The sequence below is a fragment of the Spizellomyces punctatus genome (assembly GCF_000182565.1).
Source record: "Spizellomyces punctatus DAOM BR117 chromosome Unknown supercont1.5, whole genome shotgun sequence".
NCBI lineage: Eukaryota > Fungi > Chytridiomycota > Chytridiomycetes > Spizellomycetales > Spizellomycetaceae > Spizellomyces > Spizellomyces punctatus.
The window spans coordinates 67,026-87,435 of record NW_015971541.1 but is presented as its reverse complement, the minus strand read 5'-3'; the positions used below and the strand labels follow the sequence as shown (position 1 = coordinate 87,435).

Sequence of the window (20,410 nt, the reverse complement as noted above, 5' to 3'; positions counted from 1 at the left end):
CAAAAGGATGTTGGCAGTGACTGTGCGCATTTAATTGAATGAATCCATTGCAACCTACTTCTTGGGTGCCCATTGAGCAACGGTGGTGGAGTGGAAGATCGAGCATCACGTGAATCATGTGGTGGTCTAGCATTCTAGTCTATGCTAATACCCGCGTCCAGCACCACATGATTCACGTGATGCTCGATCTTTATCTGCACATGCTGTAACAGTATTGTGTTGTGACATTTGTCATTGCCGATACACTGCGGTAGATACAGAGAGGATAATTAAGAAATACAGTGAGAGCATTTAAAGGATATGGATATTATACATTTAATTTTTTACACAGAGGCTGTGGACAACAGCCCAGAGCATGCAAAGTCATCAACCTTCCAGCATGACAGTACAGCTGAGGTCGGTACAACAAGGCAACAGGGAGGGTCGTACCTTGATCATGTCACAAATATAATGCAGTCCGCGTGACGCTGCTTAATTACTAGTGCATAGTATCCGGACGAGTGGACAATTAAGCGAATTTCTGGTAAATGGTAGCTCTAGAAGACTGTGCCGATGGCAACTTTACTAGAGCTTCACAGTTATTGCGTTTCATAGGTTTCACTTGCATTCGACCAACTGACTGTCACTAGTAACAGTGCGGCTATAAAACCAGTACAATAAGGTGCAGCAAGAGAAGCCGGTAGCAGAACGCCTCTCATTGCGACCCGGGGACCACCGCGTGGATCACCTAATTACATTCTACAAAGAACGGCACTAGTAGAAAATGGTGCTTAAACCCGATGCATGAAATGAAGAGCGCTCTGATCGCACGGTACCGTCATGCGGTTGTCCTGTTGTCTTAAGGGGGGAAACCGCTTGCCGATTCTGTCGTCCGCGCGGAACTTACCGGTATTTTCCAAAATTCGAAAACGTACTTGATCGGCATCGGAACTTGGAATTATCGAAAAATGGGGGGGTTTTCTGACGTTTCTTTTCCTTTTTGAGAACATGGTATGACTTGTTCTTCCATGATCGCTGCTCTCATGCTGTGCACAGAGCCTCTATATCCATATATGGTAATGTGTATCAACACAAATGATATAAAATTCTATCTCCATGTGATACGGGTGAATTTTGGAACTAGATTTATTCCGTGTTCTTGGAATCAGAAAGGAGGGGTGTTATCTCTTGAAAGTGTTCTTTCCTTCCTTGTAGAAATTTACTTTGGTTTCGCAGAACTTTGAGCGCAAAATAGAAATCGCGGGTGGATAGTCGGGAATAAACTGCCCAATTTGTTTGGTTTTTCCTGTTGTTCTTGCGCTCAAGTGATCTGTTGGCGACGTTTTCTCTGTCCGCGATTACACACATAGCGTCAAATGGATAGGCAATCACAAAACAACAGAGATTGGGTGATAGGAAAGGTCACAATGGGCGGAGGAGGAAAAAATGAGCGTGTTACAATTCCCATCTCTCTGGGGGGGTTGCCTGCCGGTATTATAAAGGGCATCCGTTAGAGGTCCTCCCCTCTTGTCGTTAGTGACTATCTAGCCTCATTTCCGCCCCCGCCCAACTTTTCTAACGACCGCCAAAAGTTGTTTCCCCTATGGCCGACGACGCGGGTCTTACTCACCGGCGTTCCGGCGAGAACGTTCAAGTTACTACCGAAAGTAAAGTCGCCGACGAACCTGTCACCAAGCCACGAGATGATCCTAGTAAGCACGATCCCACCTACGTTCCTAACGAGAAGGGCGGGATTGAAAGTGGCAACATCGAGTTCGATGAAGAGGATCCGGATGATGCCATCGCCAAAGCCATCAACTCTGTGGTACCGCAAACAGACAACCCAGAAGACCCTGTTACCTCGTAAGTACTCACATTTTTACATGGCTGTTGCCGTCAGGGATTTCGGTTGTCTTTGGTACTCAAGCCTTCTACGCTTTCTTGTATAGTTTCCGCGCTGTGCTGCTTGGCACATTCTTTGGTCTGTTGCTCTGTATCGCCAACAACATCATGGCTTTCCGGCCAGTAGCCGTTATCATTCCTCCCACCATTGCCACGGTAAGGACCTAGGTCATCTAATGTCCCAGTTCCCCATCCTTTTGTTTCTCCATATCCTTACCTCATGTGTGTTTTGTCGTACCTATGCAGCTCTTGTCCTACCCCATGGGTTTATTCCTGGCTCGCACGCTCCCCACCACCAAATACAAGCTGTTTGGCCGTTACGATTTCACTTTTAACCCTGGTCCCTTCAACATGAAGGAGCACGTCATCATCACCATGATTGCCAGTGCCGCCGGCGGTGGTACAAGCGGTATCCCGTATGGAATGGACAACGTCGTCTCTCAAAAATGGATCGCGAGGCAGCCGGTTAAATACATCGACGCATTCGCCTGGGTAGTCTGCACGCAGATGATGGGTTTCGGGTTCGCTGGTCTGCTCCGTCGTTTTATCGTGTGGCCACGAGAGATGATATGGCCCGGAAATTTTGCCCAGCTCGCTCTGTTCGCCAGTTACCACAAGAAAGATGACGAGCTCCTCAAAAACACCAGCGCCGCCTCAAAGTACAAGCTGTCCCGTTACACCTTCTTCTGGATAGTCGCTGCCTGCGTCTTTGCCTACCAGTGGCTCCCGCTCTACATGTTCACCGCCCTACAATCGGTTAGTTTACTCTGCTTCTTCAGCAAGAATATGTTGGTAAAGCAGTTGGGATCGGCCAACCGAGGATTGGGTTTCTTGACTTTCACCTTTGACTGGGAATACATCACCAGTACCTGGTTGACTACTCCTTTCTGGGTCGCTGCTACAATGGTTTTGTCACAAGTATTCTGGAACTGGATTGTCACTCCTGCGGTGCACTTCTCCGGTATCCTCACCGGATCACGACAAAATGTTGTTCCTTTTGGCGCCTTACCCGGGGAATTCGAAGCCATCAACAGCTCTGGAATGTTTGACAAGGACGGCCAGCTTATTCCAAAGTCGAAACTTTACAACCCCGATTTCACGACCAACCAGACCTTTGTCGAAGCTCATGGTCCATTCCGTATTACACCGTACTTTTACATGGGCTACGTGATGAGCTTCTTCAACCTCAGCGCTGTTCTGGTCCATATTTGGCTGTGGTACGGTCCTCAAATAAAGCGCCAACTTCGCCAAATGATCAAAAGCGAAGGCCGCGAGGGCAACGATCTCCATAACCGTCTTATGCGCTCATACCCTGAGGTCCCGGAGTTGGTGTACGTCGGCATTGCGGTCCTGTTCTTTGTCGGTATGCTCTGTGTCGGACAGTTCACTGTGTTTGACATGCCTTGGTGGTCCGTGATCCTGGCCACCTTTATCACCATGATCTTCATTGTCCCTATCGGAATCGTGCAATCGGTAACTGGCATCCAGATCGGATTGAACGTTGTCACCGAGTTCATCATCGGTCTTATTCTCCCGGGCCACACCATCACTGTGATGTGCTTCAAATCATTCGGCTACAACATCATGATCCAAGCTATGCAACTGACGAGCGACTTGAAGCTGGGTCACTACCTTCACATCCCACCATGGCACATGCTGTTCACTCAGCTGTACGGCACTTTACTGCAGGGCGTCTTCGCCACGTTGATGAGTTTGTGGATTATCGACAACTGGGGTCCGGACGGAAGCGACCGCCTTGGAAAGGGTGATTGGGCTGCGCAAAGTTACAAGCTTTTCTTCAATGCGGGAGCCATTTGGGGTGTCATCGGTCCCAAGGACTTCTTCAGCGGCGCTTACTCTGGCATCTACTGGGCTTTCCTAGCTGGCGCCATCTGCCCCGTTCTGCCGTGGCTCGGTAACAAGTATTACCCATCCCGCTGGTGGATTTTCATGAACTTCCCCATCTTCTCTGCCTCCTACGGAAGTTGGGGAGCCGGTCTGCCTTCCAACTTCGTGTGGACGACCTTCATTGTCTCCTTTACATTCCAATTCTATCTGTACCGGCGCAAGTATGACTGGTGGGCAAAGTACAACTACGTTTTCGGCGCAGCGGCGGACGTTGGTATGACTGTCGCTCTTATCATTATTGCCTTCTTCTCTGCGTCTGTTGCATTCCCGATTTGGAAGGGTAACCCAGACCTCAATGCTGGCTACGACAATGACTGGTATTGTACGGATACCACGGAGTACGGTCAAACTCCACAGGAAATTATCAACCCGTAAAGGAGGAACTTTACCCCACTGCTTTTTCGGGCGCCGGGCGGGCCCGTTTAGTCTCGAGTCTAGCATTTTCCTCCATTTAATGACCTTGTCGTCTCTATGAAGTAGTGTAGCTCAATGTGCCTCAAAGTGTATATAGCGGCTTGCGTCGTGCAATATAATTGATTGCCTCACCCTACCCTAATGGTTGCGCTCTTTTGTGGATAAAATAACCATTAGCTGCATCGTCTGTATTTTTCTGGGTCTTTTGTCAAGTGCGTTGTGCGCACGCATTCCCCTAGTACAGCAATTGTAAGTACAGCCAATTCATCGATAAACGCGTTAGCAGACACCCGTATCCAGGCAACGACAGGGTTATAAAAGGGGTTCCATCTCCCTCCAAGACGCGTTTCTTCCCCCTCATCTCATCTCACCGACTGGCCTGCGCTCAACCTACCTCTACCTCAACCGCAACGAACTCAACCCTGCTCTTACCCAAGTCTCTTTCCACGTCGAGCAGTCGCTCAGAAAGTACGTCGTGCTGCGCTCCATATATACCTGTCCCGTTAACGGTTTAGTTTGGTTGACCTTTCATCTTTAGCGTACTCTCCTGTCTTGGTGTCTGACGTCGCTGTTGATGCCGACCGCGGTGTAGCTTTCCTGAGCCTTCACTGTCTTGGTGTCTGACGTCGCTGTTGATGCCGACCGCGGTGTAGCTTTCCTGAGCCTTCACTGTCTTGGTGTCGTGAATCTTCGTACCTGGCACCTCCTCAGTAAGCATCGAGACTTTTGGTAAGCCTCGCGTCCCTTGGTGTCGGATGTACTTGTTCCTCTCTCCTCTCCTCCCTTGAGTTTTTACGAGAGGGAGCGATGTGAAGGACGGGTGTCGGAAGATCTTGGGAGGGGGACCTTATCCGAACTCTCTTGCTATCTGTGCGTAAAGGGTTGTTGTGCAGCGATCTTGACGGGGTCGGTCGATGGAATTCTTATGGCGTGTTAGGGGCCGCAAGGTTTATATCCAGCGACGGAGGATCTTGACGGGGTCGGTCGATGGAATTCTTATGGCGTGTTAGGGGCCGCAAGGTTTATATCCAGCGATGGAGGATAATCATGCCGCAGTCGTCAACTTGCGCATCTCTGGACTTCAAACTCAACATCAACAAATATGGTTCCTGATTTCGTTTTCAAGGTGACTATAAACGCCATTCAACTGTCTCTCCTATCGTCAATATTTCTCTAATATTTTTATGGTAGCATTTCCACCATCTACCATCTGAAATATGGTCAAGGTCGCCACAACCCCAACACATCTACGATACAAGCCCTTTTGTTCCTCGTTTCGTTTTCAAGGTGACTATAGACGCCATTCAACTGTCTCCTATCGTCGATATTTCTCTAATATTTTTATAGTGGCGCTAACTCGGACCGAAGCACACTCTGCCATCTCAAAATGGGATCGAACTTGATCCCAGACATGTGTGACATGTCTGGCCCTGAGATGGTGGGCGCGAGCGAAGGGCTAATGCAGCTCTGTGAGTCCCAAGCCTCACGGCTCGCTGTTCTCAGCGAGTGATGCAGAGGGGCCTTTCGCATGGTTGGTGTAAGTTGCTTTGTAGCTAGGTCTAGTTGGCGTATTGAATACAAATTGGCGTATTGTATTCGTCACAGTGTTTTTTTGGGTTGAATTAGTTGGTCCGTGACAGGTCCTCACGCGCATAAGACAGACAGTATTACCAGGTTTACATGTAAAGCTCCATACGTCGAACCTCAACGAGCTCCGCAATTTTCAACAGTCTTTCAAATTTCACAATAGAAATGCACAATATATTCATGCAATGAGATTTCCTTAAAACTGTTTCCAACATGTTCATCTAATTACCTGTGCATCCACCTTCTGCGTAGCATTATCAAGGCATTGTCTTGGGATTGGAAGATTTATCAGTGTGCAACAAGCGCTTCCCTCTTTAGTGAACAAGAGATTGCGGACAAGGGATAATGTTCAAATGGAGGTGATCCAGCAACATATTTGCGAACATAGACAAAACTCCCATTATATTGACAAAAGGCTGCTCCAAACACAGTATCTGGAAATTCCCATTATATTGACAAAAATGGGAGGCCATTACAATGCACGTCCAGAAGACGGCCATCCAATCGTAGAACAAACACCGCAAAGTATGGAATGAATTTTGACATACGAACTCTTGCTCTATTGTCATGCGAAATTTCTACACAAAGCTACACACCTCGTAAGCTTTTGCTCACTCTGTCATCACTAAATAAAACAAAGAAACAAGTAATTACGAACCATTTTACCTTTAAGAAGGAGCCACACTACGTGTTTTGCCACCTCTCTGCTAGAATTCTTGGCAGCGAGATACAAAAATTTGCAGCTGGGACACCTGGCATGGCGTTCCGTCCATTGCTGTCAATAAAATCGTATCCCTAACATCAATTAATACTATAGTGTAGAGGTGACAGAAACTGGCACTAGCTACTACACCAGGGAATAAACCGGCGACAACCGGCTCGGAAAAGCTAAGCTACTACTAGGCAATTATACACGCAATACGTAACGGTTGGTTCTAACCGGATAATTGCCCACCACCACACACGGTCCCTACTAGGCCTTGATCTGGAACTCTTGATGGCATTGAAGCCAGACTCTTGCATCCAGGAGCGAATCGACTGGGCAGCGTCACAAGCCAGAGGATGTTCAGTGACAAGGCTTGGAGACTACAAAAAAATGCATGTCAGCGAGATGAATGACAGAATGACAAGAGATGCCATCAGTACATACCAACCAAGCTCAACATATGTGGCAGCATAATAACAGCTTTGTTGGTTCCGAGGCTGCGCTGGTTCCAGTTGGTTGTAATCAGGTGGGCGAGGTCCTCGGCACCACCACATCTGCATTCTCATGGTTGGACTTGAGAGTCGCGATGAGGGTTGCGCAGATGCTTTCGAGTCGAGGATGGGTAAAGAGGAAAGAGGGAAGAGGGAGCAGGTCCCCTTTTATAGACCTTCGGCATGCGCCTCACCGCAGTTTAAAAAAAAAAAACATTACATGCATGCCACACCAATCTGAGCGATAGAGGGGGTTCTGATTATGCGATATGACTAACCGGATTATCCGGATAATAATGGGTCCTAGTGCCATTTTCAATCACCTCCACACTATGTACTTGTATAACGCGATCAGAGGGCAGCAGCCAAGCCAAAACTACTGGTGCAACTCAGGACATGGCAGCCGAAAGCAGTGGCAAAGGATCTTTACCGGTAGCAAGTTGGAGAGGGACGATTGAATATGATTCATAGAATCCGCTACGGCTACGTTGTTTTGCCAGGCACCCATTCATATTCGCCAACAGCTGAACCCACCAAGCTAACTGTCAACTTGTGATGTCAAAAGCCAAAAGTGATGTCCCATCTGCATTTTTTTTGCGACTTCTTGCACCAAATTTCAATTAGGCAGGGAAAACATTTCTGTCATACGGCTCACTTGAGCCTGCGAAAGCTCTCTCTTTCCTGGGTGGAGAACGTGACCTTTTCAGCTCAGGAAGCAGATCAATTGCGCGAAAGTGCCGAAGATTTCGGGCGCCTTGCCTCTTGGACAGCGTTCTGCAAGTAGGATTGGCCAGGCTATCTTTCCGCCGTAATAAATTGATATCATCTATGCTATAGACCGATGAAATGAGATGAAAGGTGTGTCAAACTGGCACGATTCATGAGACAAGAGAGTTGAGTCCTAATGCACCTTTGTCCCTGGCAACCGACGCTGCACACGAAATGTTTTTAGCTCTCACCCGGACAAAAGTCCGCACTTATAAGGCCGTAAACACTCGCCCACTTAGCTTCCCGTGCACATTTGCAAGGTTGTAATTAATATTTTTGGTGCACCTCACAAAGCTGCTTACAAAAATAATGTATCAATTTTAGAAACTGCACCACCTCTGCTCACCACTACCTGGTGCGCGCAGTACGAAATCCAGTAAACACCCTTCCACAGTGGACCTTCCAAAGTATGACCCCTGTCATTATCCATCTATCTCGTTTCCTGCCCAGTTTTTCACGGGGCGCATTGATGGACATGTTCCGTCGAGTACTAGATACATCTTGGAGCACCCTGAGCGGAATATACAGGAAATAACTATTTGAGTGAACTGAAATAGACCAGTTGAAATAGTAATTCTAGAGATTATGATACATCTTCGTCAGTAATTATCTCGGATCTCGAGTGATTACTGCTTGCTATTTTGCCTCAGATCTTCCTGGTAGGGTACGTAGGTCAGGTAATGCTGCAATTTGCCCCGAACTCTGCTGGTCAAGTTCCCGAGTTTTACGGGCCTCGATGACTTTTTCGTATCCATATAAATAAATGCCTGGACAGATTATCAGATAGCATGCAGCGACAGACAGTATGAAGCCACCTTTCACCTGGCACAATAGACCCTGCGACAGCCATTGATCGAATCGCATATACGTACACAACGCCATTCATCCCGCCGGGAGAGCGAGCAACGATCGCCCACACCAAAATGATCAGCTGAGTGATTGCCACTAATGCAGCGGATGTAATTGTTATTTTGATGCTCTTCGTTAGCTACGAGACACACCAAGGTGATGAGAACAGACTCGGTTTCAGTCAGAGCAGTCGTCGGAACACATGTCCTACCAAGATAATCAGGTTTTGCAAATGGAGCTTATGCTGCGGCAACGATCCTCCACCTAAATATTGCGTATCGTCCAAGTTTTTCTGTAGCACCGTTCGTAGGCGTTTGCACGAAAAAACAAATAATGAGGCAAAGGCTATGACAACTCCCAGAGCTCCAGCATTGAAAATGGTATGGGTTACGAAAACCATTCTTGCATTGCCAGCATTGTAGTAAGATACATGAAAGGAAACGACGATAATGTTGAAGACGATGGAGCTGGCGAAAATGAGAAATCGTACGTATTGGAGGCTTAAAAGAAAACGGTTGACAAAGTTTTGGTCCTCCGAGTCGAAGTACTTGCAGGACCGAATCGGTACGATCCAAACATATGCAATGGACAATTGAAAAGCATTTCCGATGTTGAAGGCAAGCCACCTACACGGATCAATTTATGTGAATACTTATAACCCTAACCCTAATACTCAAAGTAGCGTAGCTTGTCCTCACCAGCATATTATACTAATGCTAGCTGGAAGCTGAAGTAGCACAGCCAGGTACGTAAGGGTGTACGCTTCATGATAGTGACCGGTGAGTTTTCTCAAGAGCAGTAACTCATCGTAGAACCGACTCACCTATGGAGATGGCAAGGCTGGTCAGCAACACCCGTGCGATATCTGTCCTAAACCAATTCCTATTTTCTCGTAAATTGAACGGGATCAGAGCAATGGCGACTACTGTTGACCCGCCGAATATGATTAGATTCACACTGTATAGGGCGACACGAGCGTAGGAATTGCCACATTCGTTGGTGATGTACCAATCATTGACGATTGAGGTGGGAGCAATATGAAAGAGATCTAGTGGTTCGCAGGACATTGTAGAGTGCGAGTCGAGAAACCAACAACCTGGACTTCACTCCCGAAATGCTGGGGTTGCCCTTTAAACGCGAGCAGAATTACATGACCCTCATTCTCCTGGGGCACATTGCCTTGGTAAATAACAAGTGCTCCACAATGTTGACAGATCGCGACGTTAAGGCGCCGGACCCAGTGATGTCTTGCTGCTAGGGAAAAGTAAAATGGGCAAAATTGCAGAATCGGAAGCTATATATCATTTGATTCGCGTGGACGATGCAGAGCATAAGTGTACGGTCAAGCGACCAAGAAGGGTCTAACCGGAAGCAGCCTAATATGAATGACAGCTCCATACGCGCCGCCTGCACAAATACTAAAAATACGCATTGGGACTTCAAGTTCAACTGCTGTTTTTAATCAACATATGTTGAGGGCCACATTCAGCCCATCTGTTTTGTTTTGTGTTGCAAAGGGCAACATTTAATATTGCTGGGCAAAATGACCAGAAACGATTCCAGAACCCGTTCCAGTCGAGGCAATGCTGCAAACACCCCCGGCGGTCATTAAGGACATACGATCACCGTTTGCTATAGCGGTTGCTTCACTTGCTGATCCCATTGAACGCTTGGTCACAGAGATCAGATCGCTTATCACTGATCCGCAATGGGATACAATAAAATATTGAATACACCATTAACCCTCACCTTCACTCAAGCCCGGTAGTTTGAATAAACAATCTTCCAACTTAGGACTGCTGGATATCGGGTATGAGTCCTCATACTCCAACTCATCTGCTTTGGGTTCGTTGCAACATTTATAGATCCCCAGCTTCAGCAACTCCTTGTGAACCTCCCACGCGGTTGGCCGATTCGAAGGGTTTGTAGACAACATCCGGACGACAATATCAGCAAGCTCCTTGATGTCAGGACGTCGCCGCTTGAGGTCTTCGATGCATCGTTGAACCTTTCTCAACGCCATGCAATATGGCTTTTTCCGCATTAAGACATGTAAACCGTGTTCAACTTGGCAACCCGCCATCATCACTAAAATCTCCGCAAAAACTGCCCCCAAGGAGAACATTTCGGCCCTTTTGGTGTGTGGACCTTTTGCGTAAGTTTCTGGTGCCATGTAGGTTTCCGTGCCGACATAACTCTCCCGTATAGCCTGGAGCGTGCATAGGCGGCCGACACCGAAATCTACAAACATGATGTCGCCACTGGGGGTAATGCAAATGTTTTCTGGTTTGATGTCGTGATGCTCTATTTGTGGTTTGACAGCGTGAAGGTTATGCAAAGTGGATGCCAAGCATACCATGAACTGGGCGCCGGTTTTTCGTAGTTCTTCCCGTGTGAAGGGGTTCGTAATGCTTTTTGGTTGATTGATCCAGTCTCGCAGAGTGTGAGAATACCACGGCTCGTAATACACATATAGCTTGCGCTTCTTTTGCGCCGATCCAAGATATTTAGGCATGTGTTTCATCCCCGACACAGCCTGAAAAAGGTTCATCTCGCTTCGGCAGTAGTTTGTGGATGTATAAGGATCCACAATGGCGCCTGCAAACCCCGCGTGCAAGGATCTTCTTGTAGCCTCATTAGACTGCCCGTCGACTACCAATTCTATCTCGGCTTGACCCCCAGAAAACATCTTCCTATCTCCTGGCCACGGAGGCACCGCATATTCTATGTCGTCTTCAATGTCTACCACGTCGAGCAATTGAGCTGGGTCAAGGTATATTCTGTTTTTCGTGCACATTCTTGTCAGGTTCTATTCTGCGCCAATTGCCAATTGTACGATTATACCCAGGTGGCCAAGCACAAGGAAAATGCAAGCGCAATGGCTTTTATATTCTGCTTGTCTTCAACGACTTTCCAATCCCAGAAATAGAGTCACTCCCCCGCCACAAAAACACCCACAAAAACACCATTTTCCAATCCATATCAACATCCACAAAAAGGATCAGTGAAATGAAAGCTAAACTACACGTGTCACTGGGCAGCTTGCAAGCAAAATGATATTCACTTAATCTTGTTTTTCCAGCAAGTAGGGTTACAAGGAACTGAGCTCATTAGAAAACGCTATACGACCATATCTAACCCATTCGAAAGTCACAATTCTGCATATAGTCCCGCTTTGGCGGCCCTGCACTCCACCAGAATGATCTATAATTGGTAAATGAGTCGGCACTATGTTCAAGGATACTGCCCAAGCATCCAAAACGATCCTTCCCATGATATATCTGATCAGCAAGTGTACTCTGATTTGAGCCATTGAAACTGCTACTTTCACATTGCGACATCTTCCCTGAAGGAGATTCCAGAGCGGCCTGGACTCAATTTGGATTATCTCGCATATTCAGCGGCTACATAACCCAGTGTGAACTCACAGTGTAGCCATGTCATTGCTAGTTTTATCCCAGGCCACTATGTAGTTTTCATCTTTTGCATTTGGATCACTTCGTCATTCTAAGGAAGGACAATGGATGATAAGCTCGCTAGCACCGCCGCACAACCAAATCAATGTCGGCCGGACGATACAGAAGTTAGAAAAGCCCTCTGATCCTACGACCCAGCCGTGCTGGTTGGAAATCAGTGCTAAGCCACAATTAGCAAACCAGCATGAACTGAGTCAACCCAGCATGCCAGTCCAAAATCCATTCCTACCACTCCTTGAGGATGGCCAACGTTCCGTAGTGAATGCAATGTTAGTCCACCCCAGTCAGTGAATCTGCATTGTCGCTTCCCTGTTGATGCACACCGCGTTTCTCAGCATCACATCTTTATACGATTGGACATTAGCAGAGATCACCGTCCACTACGCGCGGGTTCAACGGTACTATGTCGGTACGAATTCATTACTTTATTTTAGGCCCAAGAGATGAACAGCTGTCAGATCTTCTCCCCATTTATTTATTTTCTCTGGTACACTTATTGCAGGTTCTCGGCAGAAATAATGTTGCAGTGGATTCTTGGCAGTCATCACCGCTCGTGGACTTAGATCAGGATGGAGGACATCAAAGGTACGTTATATGGCACGCTGCAGTATTCTCCAAGTTTTGCGAATTCTGGTGATCTTAGACAATCGCTTGTCGTAGAGAGACGGAGAGGAATTCCTGGATTGACGAACCAGGGGATGATCTTGACGATGACACCCGTCCGCGGACTTTTGAACCATTTGAAACTATGTCTGATAGCGATGAACGTGCCCGCACTGAGACACCGCCGCTGCAAGCCTCCCGGGAAGTAACTCTTCCGTTGTCGGAGGGCAGTCGCTCTCCTTCTTGTGAACTCGGATATGCAAACGACCGCGTAGTTGTTGCCAGCCCGGCTCTTTCTACTTCGCTTGAGACTCCTGCCAATCAGACCGGGCTGTTCTACGATCCACGATTATTGCGTCATACAAACCTCTTCCCTGACGAAGATGAGGAGTATTGTGAGGTTCCAGAAAGGGTAGAGAAAGCGTATGAAGAACTCAAGCGTCGGGGCCTAGCATCGCGGTGCATCAGGCTAAGTGGTATTGCGGCGACCTACGAGCAACTTCGGCTAGTCCATACAGAGGAACACATTCAAGAAATTTCGTCTACCAGAGGTACCATGCGCGGCTCGTCACGATCTTTTTGCGATTGATTGATGTTGTATTCATGATCGGATCTAGATATGGAAATGGACCAGCTCAAGCTCATGTCCAAAGAGCGCTACAATGATGTGTATTTTTCGGATGCAACGGCTGACGCAGCTAGCTTATCATGCGGGGGTGCAATTGCGGTGGCGGAGGCAGTATGGTTAGGGCATGTTGAAAACGCCATAGCGTTGATTCGGTAAGGACTGCGGTACTGTCCCCTATGGACCAATAGGTATTGACCTTTGTCTGGACCGTATAGGCCTCCTGGACATCACGCAGAAGCCACGAAGGTGAAGCTGCTACTTTTTTTCTATATTACATGCGCACCACTCACAATTGACATTTGTAGGCATTGTGAGTAGAATGCTCATACGGCCTGAAGCTGTGCATTGGTTGTTCTTCCTGCTGACGATCGCTATCCAGGGGCTTCTGCATCTACAGCAATGTTGCGGTCGCCGCCCGTGTTTTGCAGCAGCAACATGGAGTGCAACGGATTCTTATCGTTGATTGGGACGTCCATCACGGTATGTAGAAAGCAGTAAATCATCTCAACTGATCTCTTCGTAACACATTTGATATCAGGAAATGGAACTCAGAGAGCTTTCTGGAACGATCCCAATGTCCTGTTCATAAGCATACATAGATATGAGGAAGGGGCGTTCTTTCCACATCTGTCCATTGCAAGTGCCGACCATATCGGCGGTAAACGGGCAAGGGGAAGGTTTGTATTGAGCCTTCACTATTCTCATCACCTTGCACTTCTCATATCCGTCACAGGAATATCAATGTCCCGTGGCCTTGCGCGGGTCTTAATGACATAGATTATTTGCATGCTTTTCATCGAGTCGTTTTGCCCATCGCCTATGAGTTTAATCCGGAAATCGTGATCGGTATGTTTCCTAAGAATGGGATCTTCCACGATCTCCCTCTGAGCGACTGTACTAGTTTCAGCCGGCTTTGATGCAGCGATTGGTGACCCTCTCGGTCTGTGTCGAGTTTCTCCGGCGGGATATTCTCAGATGACTCATTTGCTGAAGGGTCTCGCTGGAGGAAAATTAGTGGTTTGCTTGGAGGTATGGTGAAGAAGTAAGCTTTGAAGAAGATTCGTTTGACTTACAAGGTTGCTGGCAGGGAGGGTACAACCTGAACGCAGTTTCGTCATCCGTTGCCGCAGTGACATCGGTTCTTCTTGGGGACCCCCCGCCCCCAATAGACATGACGCTGGGTCCAAGTCCAGCGTGTATTGAAACTGTACAAACGGTCATCGAGTGTCAATCACCGTACTGGAAATGTCTTGTCCCCACCTTTGTCCGCTCAGAGCCAGGTATGCTTGAGGTCGCTGCACGCGGGATACCTTCAGGCTTACCCTGACGCTTCAGGTCCAGAGAATTTGCATGAGCTCATCGTTCCATTACACGGTGCGTATAGTACTTTGCTAAGTTTTTGGAAACTAGCGTAACCTCATTACGTTTTTTCTTTTTTCTTAAGACGTCCTGTCGGGGTACAGGACCTATATGCTTTCTCAAACTTTTCACCTTAGACGAATTGATGTCGAAGACCGAGATTTGGCCGATCGTTTCATAGGACAGATTCACGTCAGGTAATGGCACGGAACATACTGTGTTTGGCTGCTATCTGGCTCTGAAGTATGACTGTGCAGCAAAAATGTTGAATCCCACCGGGGTTTTCTTTTTATTTTCGTACACTCGAGGTGAGATGAGAGCAAAACGGCTAAATGTAAGGCAAACCACTGATGGGCCTTTTGCAGCTGGGACGAAGTGCGGTAAGCCCCTAAAGCCTTGACATTCCGGGACAACCCATCTCAACGGTTATGGAACGTGCCATACGGTAGAGGTCGATTAGATGCACACAGCAACACCTTGAGGATCGGCAAGACCTCTGTGGTAAGACACATAGTTATCCGTCGCGAGACATCTGGTCACTAAACTCATGGCATTTTGCGTGAAGCATGATGCGTCGACGCGGTACATACGTGACATATGTCGTAATGGGCACGCTTTGATTGACATTGACATCAATGCTACGTCGAATGAGGTGTGTGCATGGGACCGTTGTCAAATAGCCACAGAGGGACCCATTTTAAGTGAATTAATGCTGCAGTACGATACCGCCCAGGTCACCAAAGAAGTAACAAAGTATGCATGGGACAACATTGGACGGTAAGTATCTAAAGTCATTGCGTCTGGTCTCGCGTGGAGTCTATGATCGTTAAGTTCTACACTGACACATAGGCATACGAACGCAAGCCGTATATTACTGATTGGTGTCGAGATGGGCGCCCGAGGTCTAGCAAACCTTATATCAGTGCGACGTAGGTGTAGGACGTCCGCTACCATGACGTACGCCATCCGAACTGATTAACTCCGGTCCACTGTCCATTGCAACAGCGGAACTCCGAAGCAGAACCGAGTGCGTAGTAATGATGGTATCTGAGAAGCTTCCTGCGGTTTACGAGTCGATACAGGATTGGTATTTTAATGTATGTCACCATTCCCCTAACGGACTGGCTAGTACTGTTACCGACGCTAATGGCACTTCGCAACTTTATGGTAGGTTTCGCGGGTTTACACATGGTCCGATCTGCCGCGCGGTACCTCAATAAGTACGGTTGCCAAATACGGTTCTTCCTACTCAGCTGGACACAGTACGTTTGAGCGAATGTGAGCTTTTTGTACCCCTTGATTCCGCTGATTCCTATTCACTTGAAGAACCTCCAAACGCCACGATATCCACGCTGATGAATCACCTGGAATTAAGGGTTTTCCGTTTTCTCGCCCGGCGAATGGGAGAAGCATACTTGGCACAACTTGCCAAAAAGTCCCAGGCCGTCGCCATACCGGTGGGACGATCACCACGGATGAATCGCATCCATGTTGAGGTAGAGCCCAAATTAAGGAATGGCCGCTTGACATCGCCCGTCAGCGTCACAGGGTCTTCTGAGCACCATGATGATCGTTTCCCGGACATGTTAGAGTGGCCAGAGTCGGCAAACCTGGATGCGACTGCAGTGCCTGGCACGTTACCAGACCATACACAGGACAGATGGAATCTACTGCACCCACCAGAAGAGCCGTTGTCTCCCACTGCCCGCAGTTCGCAGGCCACAATGCTCTTTCGACCGTCACCTGGGGCGGATGAAGTGTTGTCGGACGATGTGCATCAGGAGAGGGAAATGTCGGTGGACATTATAAATGGCCTCAGTGACTTCCGAGAGCCACCGCCCGCTTCACCTGTTGTTGAGGAGGTATCAAGGGAAAGGCGAGCACGACGGCCCAAGCGCCGGATACAATCTCTCCCACAGGCCGAGGAATCCGCAGATGACCTCCAAGATCCAACACCTAGTTTAGTTATAGTAGAGGCGCCGCTACCTATTGAGCGGAGAGTACGACAGCCCAAGCGAAGGATACAATCCCTCCCAAACGCCGAGGAATCTGAAGATGACCTCCGAGACCCACAACCTAGTTTAGCTATCGTAGAGGAACCATCTAGTAAAAGGAGCGTACAACGGCCCAAACGCCCAATACATGCCTCCCCAGAGGTCGAGGAATCTGAAGATGAACTCATCCGGCCAGAACCGCCGATACCACGAAAGCGACAAGCACGGAAAATTACTCGAGGGGTGGGAATGTCTAATGCGGTGATGGAGCGTTTCTTGAACATTAGCAGATGATTATCGATAGAATTCAAATCTTTTATTTTATTTTTTTTTTTTTTTTTGCAAAATTGGAGTACGTGTATTCTTTATGAGGTTCAAGCGGGCCAATAATGAATGGAATGAAAGATATTTATTGACAACATGCTCGTGTACACTTTTTATTTATCACTTAAAAATGTGGCAGATGAATGGTGCTCTTCTTTCATTACCCGGGCTTCCTGATCGGCACTGGGTCAATAGCGATGTTACATATCATGATAGCCATCAACTGGGGTCAAAATGGTTCTTGGTTGTCGCACTTGCACCTGTCGAGGTTATGGCCCTGTCATTGAAAGCGGTGCACACAACATTTTGTGCTTGTTGCGTTGCGTTGCTTTGTGATATCCAATTGCACGCTGAGCGGCGTCTCTGGCATCAACGCTATCGCATGAAGATCGCCGCATGAATTCTCGCCTTATTGGTCATGGAGAATACGCTCATAATATCGCGGACACGAGCCGTACCCAAGCGTGTCACCATAATTTTCGATGCGTTCAGGTTGATTGCGACTCGAGATTAAAATACATTTGATATAACCAGTTTAAAGCAAGATCAACTTTTAGATGATCAAAATGCGTTTGAGCCTCGAGTCGCAAGACAAACTGAGCGCCGACAACGGCTCGTATCTGAACCTACTCTACTCTCCAAGACCAATAAGATGAGAATCATGGGTTGCGTTGCGGACAGCACAAGCAACATTTTAGGTTTAAACGTTGCAAGCAGTAGCGATATGCAAGGGCTAATGAGCTGTGCGGCGTCTCAGTGCACTTCCCATTTCGATCACCTTTCAAAGTAAGAAGCTGAGCAACCCCGCTTACAGGATCTTAACCCCTGGCCCACACCACAAGCCAGGGTTGGCGTAACGGGTTACGACAAAAGCCACTCAATTGTTTGCTGTTCTGCGCCCGGCCTTTTACAGTAGCCCAAACAGCCATCTCTTTTACGAGACCACAAGGTGTGGACAGTACGACGACAAGCCACTGCACACCTCACACCTCCTTTTGCAACACTTGAGCGTCACAGTCTTTGCAAACATTTGGGACCTTTGAATGATACCAACCACTACTTTAGGGGGGCGATCCGATGATCATTCACTCGCATGGCACCTGACCGCGTCTTGCTGAGTCATCATCCCCTTTAGACTGTTCAGAAACCCTCTTTTTCACACTTTAGTCCTTACAATAAACAATTAATATTTTGGGCACATGAGCAACCGTTTGTCTACCACTAGAGTGTCAACGAATCTTCCGTATGGCGTTGGCAACATGACTCACTAGAGCCCAACTTGAAAGAAGGGCTGTTTATAAAGGGGGGTTAAAGCAGTTCTTGATTATTGAATTTCTTTTCCTCTGCTTTGTTTCTTGCTTTTTTGCGATTTGAAGGATATATGTTTTCTCTGCAAATTCCTACTTTTGTTCACTTTCCACAAAGGTAAATGGCTCAATGGCCCTTATGTTTGTACTATTGTCAAATGCTCAATATGGTATGCGCAGATGGACGGTATCATGGTGGGCGCGGTAAATGCTTGTAAAGGAGACGCCAAAGGCGGAGACGACTCGGTCGACATGGTTCGCGACGTCTCCGCCATCTGCATTACCAAGCAAGTCGGATGTGGTCAATTGAGTCTTGGATGGAAGAGTACGGAGGAGGATGAAGGCTATGGTTCGTGGGAGGACCAATCGCCGATCTGGGGTTTAAAGAGGTGAGTTTGGCAAAAGTGCTATAGAGCAAAACTGGGTTTTGTCAACCACATCTTTGACAAAACCTATATCATTCCAACAGAATTGAGCCAGTTACATTTAACTTCACCCAGGACGAGTCTACCCCTGCCACGATACCTATCAGGCGACCTTCCTTTTGCGTTCGCTCCAACCAGGCTTCTCAACTATTACCGGAACTGCTCACTATCATCCTCTCCATAGTCAAAGATGAAACGGACGAATTGGCTCTCGATCATGCCGCGACGCCCATATGGCCTTTATGCAACCGTCGAACAACTCGGCAGAAAACACTTGCATCCTGCGCTCTAGTCAACCGATACTGGAACGCCGTGACGACACCCGTACTATACAGCTCGCCAGATATTCCGACTGAATCCATTCTTTACAAGTTTATACGCACATGCACGTATCACATTTACACTCCGCACATGTCTCCTACAATGCACACAAAGAGCTTAAACCTTCTCCGTCTCCGCCTTCATGAACCGACACACACTCAAGTTCTGTTGACTCTGGCAAAAACATGCTCAAACGTTCACACCTTGAAAGTCTGGTGCGAAAGGCTTGATATCAAGACGCTGACCATCCTCTTGGAATCAAGTCCTCGTGTCCGGACGCTCATTCTTCAGGGCCACATTGGCTCATATCCAGCCGAAGATCCGCAGGCTCTTCAAGACAGCATTCGGAAACTCCACACAATCCACATCGATGTGGGCTTTGATGGAGATGCAGGGAGGACACGGTTGGCAGGTTTGGTTTCCAGATGCTCAGGCCCGCAAACGAGTTACCTGCGTCTATCGGGTGGAGATACAGAGGAGCACATTGCAAGTATTCTCGAAACCAGTGGGCGATCACTTAGAACAATGTTATATCCTTGGTCAAACCTTTCACCTGCTTCCCTTCTGCACATCGCCCAAAACGCCCCCAATTTGCGCACATTGGACTTGCGTGGTTGCCTTCACGCCGTCACAGCCTGTACCATCCGCACCCTCCTTCAAAACAGTCCGCATCTACACTCGCTAGACCTTTCTTTCACATCCGGAGGCGAACCAGTCATGGAAGTTTTAACTGCATCGCAAAACCTGCATACATTGATCCTATCTGGTTACAAGCAAACGTCAGAACGAACACTCGCGAATTTGTTGATGCATTTACCCAAACTCAAAACCCTCTCTCTTGCATGGCTTGGAACTGCAGTAACGGACGAGGTTTTGGAGATTTTGACCAAACGACATGACGCGCGATTAGAAAAACTGGATCTCCGGGGTTGTCCCTGTGTTTCCGAGCAAGGGCTCACAGCTTTGGTGGAGGGGTGCACGGCCTTACGGGTTTTAAAGATTGAAGCGCATGCGAGGTGGGGTGAAGGAGGTGAGGATGATGTCGTGCACGACGAGCATGACGGCTTCATGAACGGAAGACGGAGACCTTCTGCAGAGTTTCTGCAGGAGCTTAGGGCTGGGTTTTCAAGTACAGAGTTAGTTAGGTTAGAAGTTGAAGAAGGGTTTTGAACCAAGGAAACCAGTGGTCTTCACTGTCGATGATTTCCGTGAATTTTGTTGCTACATGGGGTTGCTAAATCTCTGGCATGCGTTGTTCAACTTTTTGTATATACTGTTTTAGGTGATTCAAATATAGAAAACCACGTAGGATTATCACCAGATGTGCATTGGGTAATGTTGGGTAATATAAGGACTTATCCAAAGCAAC

The 20,410-nt window shown here is 47.7% G+C and overlaps 5 protein-coding genes across 7 annotated transcripts; 3 read left to right on the top strand and 2 right to left on the bottom strand.

Annotated features, from left to right (window-relative positions):
• Positions 1 to 1,112: 1,112 nt before the first annotated feature.
• On the top strand, positions 1,113 to 4,337 carry SPPG_03080 (OPT family small oligopeptide transporter). Its single transcript, XM_016751368.1, has 3 exons — positions 1,113 to 1,842; positions 1,929 to 2,037; positions 2,128 to 4,337. The coding sequence occupies exons 1-3, from the start codon at positions 1,583 to 1,585 to the stop codon at positions 4,162 to 4,164; spliced, it is 2,406 nt and encodes an 801-aa protein (XP_016609309.1). The 5' UTR covers positions 1,113 to 1,582; the 3' UTR covers positions 4,165 to 4,337.
• Positions 4,338 to 8,000: 3,663 nt separating this feature from the next.
• SPPG_03079 (uncharacterized protein) lies at positions 8,001 to 9,902 on the bottom strand. Its single transcript, XM_016751367.1, has 5 exons — positions 9,428 to 9,902; positions 9,303 to 9,366; positions 8,816 to 9,230; positions 8,578 to 8,743; positions 8,001 to 8,522 (listed from the first exon to the last, which is right to left on the bottom strand). Exons 1-5 carry the CDS (start codon positions 9,669 to 9,671, stop codon positions 8,392 to 8,394), a joined length of 1,020 nt encoding a protein of 339 aa, XP_016609308.1. The 5' UTR covers positions 9,672 to 9,902; the 3' UTR covers positions 8,001 to 8,391.
• A 282-nt stretch (positions 9,903 to 10,184) lies between these two features.
• On the bottom strand, positions 10,185 to 11,401 carry SPPG_03078 (serine/threonine protein kinase; the record flags this gene model as incomplete). Its single annotated transcript, XM_016751366.1, has 2 exons — positions 10,185 to 10,273; positions 10,354 to 11,401. The coding sequence occupies 2 exons, from the start codon at positions 11,399 to 11,401 to the stop codon at positions 10,251 to 10,253; spliced, it is 1,071 nt and encodes a 356-aa protein (XP_016609307.1). The 3' UTR covers positions 10,185 to 10,250.
• Positions 11,402 to 12,483: 1,082 nt separating this feature from the next.
• On the top strand, positions 12,484 to 17,063 carry SPPG_03077 (the record flags this gene model as incomplete). Of its 3 annotated transcripts, none has more annotated exons than XM_016751363.1 (22): positions 12,484 to 12,489; positions 12,583 to 12,665; positions 12,741 to 13,234; positions 13,301 to 13,463; positions 13,527 to 13,557; positions 13,617 to 13,621; positions 13,691 to 13,791; positions 13,850 to 13,988; positions 14,045 to 14,157; positions 14,213 to 14,340; positions 14,399 to 14,591; positions 14,653 to 14,685; positions 14,756 to 14,867; positions 14,928 to 14,978; positions 15,036 to 15,050; positions 15,120 to 15,171; positions 15,236 to 15,322; positions 15,404 to 15,447; positions 15,520 to 15,599; positions 15,676 to 15,767; positions 15,842 to 15,932; positions 15,997 to 17,063. In XM_016751363.1, the coding sequence occupies 22 exons, from the start codon at positions 12,484 to 12,486 to the stop codon at positions 16,956 to 16,958; spliced, it is 3,075 nt and encodes a 1,024-aa protein (XP_016609304.1). In that variant the 3' UTR covers positions 16,959 to 17,063. The 3 variants fall into 3 exon arrangements, with proteins under 3 accessions (XP_016609304.1, XP_016609305.1, XP_016609306.1); XM_016751364.1 differs by having other exon boundaries at positions 15,389 to 15,447; XM_016751365.1 differs by having other exon boundaries at positions 14,647 to 14,685; positions 15,389 to 15,447.
• Positions 17,064 to 18,163: 1,100 nt separating this feature from the next.
• On the top strand, positions 18,164 to 20,394 carry SPPG_03076 (uncharacterized protein). Its single transcript, XM_016751362.1, has 3 exons — positions 18,164 to 18,413; positions 18,476 to 18,684; positions 18,765 to 20,394. Exons 2-3 carry the CDS (start codon positions 18,476 to 18,478, stop codon positions 20,209 to 20,211), a joined length of 1,656 nt encoding a protein of 551 aa, XP_016609303.1. The 5' UTR covers positions 18,164 to 18,413; the 3' UTR covers positions 20,212 to 20,394.
• Positions 20,395 to 20,410: the final 16 nt, after the last annotated feature.